The sequence below is a fragment of the Tripterygium wilfordii genome, chromosome 6 (genome assembly GCF_013401445.1).
Source record: "Tripterygium wilfordii isolate XIE 37 chromosome 6, ASM1340144v1, whole genome shotgun sequence".
Classification (NCBI taxonomy): Eukaryota; Viridiplantae; Streptophyta; class Magnoliopsida; order Celastrales; family Celastraceae; genus Tripterygium; species Tripterygium wilfordii.
In genome coordinates this window covers 450341-460110 of record NC_052237.1, presented here as the reverse complement: position 1 = coordinate 460110, position 9770 = coordinate 450341, and the positions used below count along the sequence as shown (strand labels likewise).

At 37.1% G+C, this 9770-nt stretch overlaps 1 protein-coding gene across 1 annotated transcript; it reads left to right on the top strand.

Annotated features, from left to right (window-relative positions):
- Window positions 1-4741: 4741 nt before the first annotated feature.
- Window positions 4742-6836, top strand: LOC120001022 (myb-related protein 308-like). The gene is made up of 3 exons (XM_038849235.1): window positions 4742-4899; window positions 4989-5118; window positions 5818-6836. Exons 1-3 carry the CDS (start codon window positions 4767-4769, stop codon window positions 6653-6655), a joined length of 1101 nt encoding a protein of 366 aa, XP_038705163.1. The 5' UTR covers window positions 4742-4766; the 3' UTR covers window positions 6656-6836.
- Window positions 6837-9770: the final 2934 nt, after the last annotated feature.

Here is a 9770-nt window from a genome sequence, read left to right as displayed (position 1 = left end):
CATTTGCCCTAACGACTCAAATGCTTCGGCTAACCCAACCCGATTTGGATAACCCAATTTCAATTGGCATAAAAGTAAAGTTTTTGCATCTCTCACATAAAAACGCATATCCTAAGTCTAGAAATCAATGTCCATGACTCATAAACAAAATTTTAGGACAAATGACCGATGATTCAGACCGGATAATATACTTGTTATGTTTGAACTTAGATTTCCAACACTTTGAAGTTGTCATTACTCACTAGTCAATAGGGGTGTACACCGGGCCGGGTTCCGGGTTATCGGACCGGGTCTGACCCGACCCGATGATTTTTAGAGATGAGGAACCCGGTCCGGTAACCCTGTTAAGAATTACCGGGTTATCGGGTTTCGGGTCTCCCGGTTATCGGGTTACCGGGTTCGGGTTCCGGGTCACCCGGTTTGGTAACTGTTGCCTACTGGACTACTGCACAGCTACGGTGCCGCCTGACATTAAGGCCAAGCCCATTTTAATACTTAAGGCCAAGCCCATTTCTTGAAGAACTAAAGTAATTTTTTTATAAAAAAAACAAGTATATTTGCCACGGAAACCACCACCACCCCTCAAATAGTTCTCTTATCCCATAGCCAATGTGAATTAACCCATGTACCCGATTCACCTTCCTAAATCCTTCTTCTTGTTCGTGTCATGTTGAAACTCAGATTAAAGTTGAAAAAAAGGACAAAAAAATAGATCGATCATGCCTGCAAAGCCACAGATCCAGTATTGCAGATCTGTTTTTGAAGTCTTGAACAAATTTTCCCTCACCAATTTCTTGAAGAGAAGCTTGCAGATCAGGAGCTCTATCCCTTTTGGTCCTTTTGATCTCGCAAAGCGATACCTCCTCTAACATGAATTGTTGAGCCTTCTTCATCATTTTGATGGTAGGAAACCTTGATGACAAACGGCGGTGCGCTAGAACTTAGAAGCTAGAAGAAGAGAAGAAAAATAAGTTTTTGGCCCAAATATGTCTTGAGTGTCTCACGGGTTTGTGTAATATATTTTAATTTGTTTATTTTAATTTTTTCAATCGGGTTATTGGGTGACCCGATAACCCGAAAAATAAGGAAAATAACACCCGAAACCCGGCCCGATAAAATAGTTTTCGAGCCGGGTCTGACCCGATCCGATTAAAACCTTATCGGACTGGCCCGATAACCACCGGGTTGGACCGGGTCACCGGGTCGGACCGGGTGCTCCAACCCGATGAACACCCCTACTAGTCAATGAATAACAAACGTGATTAACATTTCCATGCGCTGGGCTTGAGATTGGGCATTAAAATACTCACTAGTTGGATATTGACAACCTAAGCCCATGCCCCGTGGTCCGTTCTGCTCATTTGTTAATGGGCAGTCGGTCGAAGTATTCAGCCTTGATGCAATGGCGCAACTGTAGACGCTATGAATATTCAATAACCGGCTTGATAAACATTTCAATGGGCTGGGCTTGCCCTTTCATGAGTTTAAAACACTCGGTAAGAGTTGGGTATTGGCATTCTAGGCCCATGATCTGCTAAGCTATGAGGCATGAGCTATTGAGATAGGAAAATTTTATCTACACACCACAAAAACACTATCTTTACACTACTTTTTGAACATGATAAGTTTATACCAAAAAATTATTAGTCTACACATAGAATAGTAGTGAAAAGACCAATTTACCCTTCAATTTATTTAATAATTTGTGATTGTTATTTTTGTGTACGGCAATTTTATAAGAAAGTGTCAAGCAAGGCAAGACCAAAGTTGAGAAGCCCTTCCCAATCTTCATCTCATGAAGAAGATCTCAGACAGCACCTTGAAGCTAAGCTCCATGCTGCTGAGCAGAAAAGGTGAATCTTGATAGGCTTATTTGTCCTTGAAAAGCTGAAGCTTTCTAATTCACTTTTTTTGACATTGGTTATGCCCTTGATTAAGCAAGTGTTGAATGAGCAGTTCCCTCCCTTCCCCTGACCCCACCCCCAGTTGTTGAGTATTTTGACGCATATAAAAAAAATATCAAATTTCTCGAGTGTTATGAATTGCCTTTTTGCATGTTTCGGATATAAATTGAATGAAAATTGTGGTCGTATGGCTGCGGAGAAAAACGAATGGGATTGCTGGAAGCTGAGAAGAAGAGAGCACGTGCTAGGGTGTTGCAGGTGCAGCAAGTAGCCATTTCCATCTCTCACCAACGTGAGATTGAGAGAAGGCGGCTGAGGACCAGTTGGAAGATCGACTTCAAAGGGTATGAAGTGGTGTAAGGGGTTTATATGTCATTTTATACCATAATATTTATGTAAACTATAAAAAAATTTAAAAATGGTGTAAAGATAATGTTTTTATTGTATGAAGATAAAATTTGTCATTGAGCTATCATAAAGATACTAATACAGGCCCATCACGTTTATCTATTGGGCCAACTCTAATTTTGTAAATCCATTCTCCAATTCGATTCTAAATGTCTTTTGTTATTTTTAAGATCTTGCTCAACATTGTCAAATCAAATATAATGGACAAGGCAGCAGTGGTTTCTTGGATGAATGACATGATACCAAAAGAAAATATTATAATATGAGATCTAATGTTTACACATCATGCCTACTGGTTCCATCTAGAAAAGGAGACTCGATGGTGGTGCTTAGGAATCTCACATTAGTTAATAGATGTGAGAGTTCTATTCACTTAATAAAAGATACCCAATCTCATAACATTTGAGTGTATTTTTAGGAACAAAACCCACATGTGTAACAATACCTCAAGTGTTTGTTTGGTCAACCTTTTTTTCTACCCATTCTTCAAATTATTACATGGTATCAGAGCATTTGCTCGATCATCATGAACTCCACCCGATGACATTTTAGGTCACCTATGGGCCTTTTGAATATGGATCACCCACAAGGTGAGGGGTAGCACATGATGGACTCTAACCCTTATAGTTTACTTATTGAGTCTCGTATCAGCCCACAAGTGCGAGGGAGTGTTAGGAACCCACATCGGTTAGATGTGGAAGTTCCATTCACTTAATAAAAGGTGTCCAACCTCATAACACTTGAAGATCCTTTTAGGAACAAAACTCACATATACCTTTAACTCAATGTGGGACAATACCTCAAGTGTTTGTTGAACAAACCTTTATTCTCTACCCATTTTCAAATTATGACAGGTGTATGTAAAAACTAACTAGTAACTAAGCAATGCTACATACCCTAAAATGTGACCCCAAAAGACCCCTAAATATATTGTCACTAAATTAGTTATCGATTGAAAATATACATGCGAGACTCATTTTACATCCAACGCTTCACATTAATTGCAATAAATAGCCTGGTTGCATGATTGGTGCCATCTCCTAACGTTTCAGGCCAATTGATTAAGATTTCGAAATGACACTCTTGTGGGCCAGTGGGCCCTATATAACCTGGACCATGGCCCATGCATTTTACCTGCCTTCCTAGAAAACTCATGATCGGTGGTTGGTCCATACCTCATACTCCATAGACCATAGTCCATAGTGCATAATATTTATTTGGAAATAAAACGACGGCCGTACTTATTACCCAGCTGACAACACGTATAGAACCCATGTGTGCAAGCCTTGGTGGCACCCGGTGCTGGAATACACACGTGGAAAATGTCCGGGTATTTAAGACTAGACTGAACGCGAGGGCTGCCTTATCAGTGACCACTCACGGCAAAAATAATTAAGTGGGATTCGACTATGATATTGGAGATATATTTAGTGGTTTTGGTACGTAAACGTAACTCATGTAATCGCATCGTTTGGTGTTCTCCAAACTTATGGCATAAATGATTAGGGACTAAAAATAATTTATCAAAATACTAGAGAATGAAAATAGTTAGTTTATTATAATTTAAATTTCAAATTATTTCCAACTAATTATCTATGGATTGTACATTCTCGTTAGTTCTGGTATAGCACCTGCAAGAGCATTGAGTATTTTTCTTTTCATATTGTTGTCCCCAAACCTTTCAAAGATTGCCATTATTCATCAATGAAGGTTTGTTGGGTGCCCTTCAATACAAAAGGTACTCAAAAGTAACAAGTTCCAATTGATTTTTTCCCAGAAAAAGCAGGACATGTGTATAGATCTAGCCAACTTTCTGAACAAAAAGAATATCTAAAATTTTTAACAATCGAACTAATTTATAACAAACAAATCTCCACCATCTAAAGAGTCTATATATTTTTATAAAAATCATCTTTTTACTTCAGAAGGTACCTTGGTTTGATGGTTTCCCCCATTTTCTCACAAAAAGACGAGTTCTTCCAACTCTTCTTTCCTGGAAAAGTTGTCCTTTGAATATTCTTATTTTAATTTTTAATTTTCCAGATTGTAATTTAGATGAAATAATTAAGGCGCGCAAAACATTCAGACAAAAAAAAATTAAGGCAAAAACATCAGGGCAATTTAAGAGGACACGCTGGAGACAAGACAAAAGTGTATCGTACTTAGCTAATCAACGTGGGATATCGAAATCCCAACACGAGCTTGTCGACGGTGGCAATGCCACGACTCCTTTGCTTCTTCATCGCAGTCGTGGCCAAATCAAACACCATAAATATTTCTCAATCATGGGCCCCACCTTCCCTTAGATATTTACTCTCTAAACCTATCTGCGTAGACTGCGTTAAAAGCTCACTCGGAGTAGCTGTAGCTCGTTTATATTTTCTCTAGGTTTATAAATTTATATATAGAAGCTCTAGAGTAACTCGTTTTGTTCACATAAAAGCTACTATAGAGATGGGAAGGGCACCATGCTGTGAGAAAGTTGGGTTGAAGAGAGGGAGATGGACGGATGAAGAAGATGAGAAGCTGAGAAGCTACATTCAAGAGCATGGAGAAGGGTCTTGGAGATCACTACCAAGAAATGCAGGTAATTATTGCAAAATGTGACTTGGTTTAATTTGTCTTTATGCCACATAATGCTTATAAATATTTGGGTTTTGTTTTGGGATTTTGCAGGGCTGTTGAGATGTGGGAAGAGTTGTAGATTGAGATGGATAAATTACTTGAGAAATGACTTGAAGAGAGGAAACATTACTGCCGAAGAGGATGACATTATCGTTAAGTTGCGTGCTTCTTTGGGCAACAGGTTGTTCGCAAATAAATATTTACTTGTCTCAACCTGTTTTTTGTGCATAAGTCATGCGGATCCCAGTATTTTTTTTTACCTCAACTATCTCATATATTGAGGTAGACGCACATAATTTCATATGAATTATATGATATACATGAGATTCAAGATTTCACAATGATCTTGTGCATCTTGTGCATCCATATCAACATTTGAGATAACATGGATAAAAGACATTAAGATTCTTAGAATTGTCGTTTTTTGTCACACAGTGCAACACTTTTAGTCTAGCTCAACTTATATGATATCCGCATGCATGTTTATTAGGAAGACACCTTACTTTAACGTCTATGACTAAAATGAATATTGTGAAATATTAAATGTTTCTTATATCAACAATGTCAGAGATCTCATTAATCATTGTCTCAAAACATCCTAGCAGTTTGTGACACTCATTTATTGAATATTGTTTTCAATGAATCTCTTATTATGATGTCATCACATTTAATGTAGAGTGTCACATACTGTTCAGATCTTTATCATTTTTTTCCTTAAATTAAATTAATTACAAGAATCTCCTTTATATAAGTAAATGCAGACTTTTATTAGAAAATATCTACATTGATTATAAACTCTTATTTTCAACCATATATCTTAAATAAATTATGTGGTTTCCTCATAAATGTTGACGTAGTGTTGTGATTTTGATGGGTGTAGATGGTCGTTGATAGCAAGTAAATTACCAGGACGAACGGACAACGAAATAAAGAATTATTGGAACTCTCACTTGAGTAGAAAAATGTACAGCTTTAGAAGGCTATCAACAGAGGACTCACCGATGATGGTCCAAATTACCAGAAAGGCCATGGCAACTGAAAGTAAAGGTCGCAGAGTGAGTAGAAAAACAGCGAAGAAGAACAAAAAGGACAATGCAATCTCAACAATACGAACCAACGAAGAAGAACCCTCAAAAGAGGAAGTAATTACAGATGTGTCATTACCACCTTCCACTCCGCTCATTGAAGAAGATAAGGTGGGTTCTTCAAGTAGCTGCTTCAGTCGTGGGAATTCGAATGACCATTCAATGGTCCCGTGCCTTGGTAATAATACAAGTGGTGGAGAGAAAGACGGTGACGTTTTAGAACCATTATTATGGAGCATTAATGATGCAGAGATTTTGTTCTTTGATGACATTATGGACGCTTCTTCTACTACTACTGCTGCCGCTACTGGGTCAGCTGCATTGCTGCTGGATCCAAACGGGGATTTGGGATTAAGTGATCATGTCAACATGGTTGCTTCAAGTTCGGACAAAATGGGAACAAGTGAAAATGTTCACTTTGAGAGTACTGGTAATAATTTGAGTTCCAATAGTGACGGTTGTAGTACTAGTAGTACTACTTGTGATTGGTACTCTTGCTCTTCGTTTGATGATGATTTATGGGTCGATTTGTTTCAAGGAAATGAATTATTGGAGACGGAGGAAAATGATCAAGATACCATGCTTTCTTTGTTGTGGGAGACTGAACTCAGAATGGAAGATCTAGACTTCTAGGTGAAGATGTTGAGAAACAAAACGCAATGGCTGGCTGCTTGGCTACTTTCTTGATTGTTTTCTCTCTCTTTTTTTTCTTAGGTATGCGAAAGTTTTGATTTCATTGTGTACTTTTGTCCCCACAATTTGTTTGTAAAATATTATGTTTGCTAGAAAATCTTTTTGGCATGGTTGGTGTGAATGGGATTACTTTGGATAAATTCATCGTTTAATAGAATGATTGTGTTGATTTTCAATGCTAACTATTAAGCTGTGGGAATTATTCCTGTCGGCGTTACCAAACAAGGTTTTTGTACTACACATGAAATATTTAATTAGACTTTAGTGGGAATTAAATATTCCAGCTGTGCTACACGTACGACAACTGTTTAGAAATTTACTACTTGTAAAGAGAAATCTAATTAATATTTGCGGTCAAATTCATGTCTCTCGAAATAAATTTGGTTCATTGGCGTTATTGCAATATCAACTACTCCATATTTCAACAAGGTTGGTGGTTTTGATGTAAAGAATCACTTTGACAAGGCTTATTTTTTAAGCAGTTGAAATCTAATTGACATTGGATTTTAGATCTGGGTTACGAACCTTTAGAACTATACATTGAAGTACTACTATCAGTTGGTGGTGTATATTGACAACCGAAAGATGCTTGAGATTTCATTTTGGTCACCCAAATATCAAACGTTCAAAGTTAGTTATTAAAAAATAATTACTACATTTTGGTCACCCGAACAGATTATGGGTATTTCAATCAGTCAACAAACTAAGTATGACACCTCATTTATCTTCTTCCCCATTCTAAAAAAAATCTTTAAAAACCCAAAAAAACCAAAAATCTACATATAATGATAAAGAACAAACATAAACCTACAAAGAAAATCATCAGTTCTGGCAACCGAAGTCCCAACCCACCTGATTATGCATCCTAACATCCTCCTCACTCAAGGTCCCGCCTTGGTCAAGAAATCTTTCAACGTCATCTCACCAGGAACTACATCCGCAACAAGCTGCCTCTGGTCCTTGCTCGCCACGATCTCTTTCCACACCTCCTCAATGGACTTTCTGTTGCCAATACAACTACCACGATCCCGCTCGCAATAAGTTGCCTCTAATTCGTCGTTGAGAATAAGGTGGGTTCAACGGGAACAACACGGGTTCAAAGATTGGAAAGTGGAGTGACTTTGGGTATTTCTCCACCTCTTTCTTGGTCGATGGGAACACCACGGGTATGATGAACAAGTTAATTTGTTGTGCAAAAAAGGTGGAGGAATTTGGGTATTTCTCCACCTCTTTCTTGGTCGATTAAGTGTCCCGATTCTACGGTGGAATCCCACCGGACATTGGGTTTGATTTTTTTTTTGTTAGAGTTATGGATGGATTTGATTTTTTTAGAGTTATGGATAATTAGTTATTAATTTGAGTGAATTTTATTATTATATTAATTTGTATCATTTAAATACAATATTATTTTTATGTTACATGTACATACAACATTGACGCTATCAAGCCACGTCATCCCATATTAACGGTTCTCTAACAGTCAACACAACACATCAGCGTGTTGATTGACCGAAAATACTCATAATCTACTCGGGTGATAAAAATGTAGCAAAATTTTTTTTTGGAGTGATTGACTTAGAATGTTTGATCTTTGAGTGATCAAAATGAAATCCTAAATATCTTTCGGTGACCAAAAATTTACTTAACCATATATATATATCATAAAACAGTTTTTTATTACCATAGAATCGTGGAAATGTGAATCACATTGAATAGATTTTATTGCCATCAGCGATTGGGACCATAGATGATCAAAACAAAGTGGACACAAATATCTTGCCACGTGATCGTTTTTTTGATGGATGTAGAGTGATGGTGCCATGCATTTTGTACGTGGGAGCTAGAGATAAATAAAATTAAAGATAGTCCATTAATTTAGATTATGTTCACATATTTGTGGGATGGATGTTTGATAATTTGATTATGTATGAATTTGGAATTTATCAACACAGACAAACAAACAAAAAGTAACAAATTTGGATTTTAAAAAAATAATGGTTACAAAACGACGAGTGTTTTTTTTTGATAAGCAGAATAGGGCAAGTGTTCCTGTCATTTCCGTGGCCAAAGCAAATGTAGATGTCATACTCAGAGCCATGTCTTCCAAGTTTCAACTTTCAAAGAATCCATGATTAACTTATCTGCCCTGTACGATGGGATGCATCACAATCAAGATTGTTGTTGACTATGGTTGTTTTTGAAACCTGTAATTTTTACACTTGGAGTGTAGTGACATATAATTACGTGTGCGTTATGTAAAATACATTGTAATTTTATGTACAAAGTTAAGTAGGAATCAAATTCACGATCTCTACGGAAGTATTTTACATGGTAATTTTATGTACGAATTTAGATAAAAATCGAATTCAAGAAATACATTGTAATTTTATGTACAAATTTAGACAGGAATCAAATTCACGATCTCTACGGAAATATTTTACATGGTAATTTTATGTATGAATTTAGATAAAAATCGAAGTCAGGATCTATAAGGGGATAAAATTCCCATATCGATTAAGTTAGAAGTTGATTCCTTATATACTTTATTGGTCAGTGCATGATGAGGAGTTTGCTGATTTCTTTTTCTTTTGGTGGCAAAATTACAATTAACCCATCCAATGATGTATATTTAATACCAGACATTAATACAATAAATAGCGGACCGGACGCCCCCCCTCAACACAAGCACTGACAAAGGTAAACAAGGAAACCAACTAGACATAACTAAACAAGTTCCCGCCCAGGCCGAGCCCAACTTTTGTTTTTATTGGGCTTTCCGTTGGAATCTGATTTAGATGACTGGATGGGCTTTCATTAGAGTGGGCTTATTGTTGCCGATAATTATCCGAAAGTTTTCTAACAAAGCAGCAATAAAGGGCCCTCCGGCCCATGATATGTTTGGGAATCGTTGAAGAAAACGAATAATGAAAAATAAATCATAAGGAAAATCGTTTATCTTCGGCTTAAAGCTTAATCTGCCTCTCACAGCGTGCCATATCATCAAACCACTTTAATTACAGCCGAACATCACTCAAGTCTTAGGAGCAGAAAAATG

Bases quoted from the DNA above. Each gene is read 5' to 3' on its own strand.
- LOC120001022 (XM_038849235.1), top strand. From the start codon at position 4,767: ATGGGAAGGGCACCATGCTGTGAGAAAGTTGGGTTGAAGAGAGGGAGA. The intron at 4,900-4,988 runs GTAATTATTGCA...GGGATTTTGCAG, and splicing joins ATCACTACCAAGAAATGCAG to GGCTGTTGAGATGTGGGAAG. The intron at 5,119-5,817 runs GTTGTTCGCAAA...TGATGGGTGTAG, and splicing joins CGTGCTTCTTTGGGCAACAG to ATGGTCGTTGATAGCAAGTA.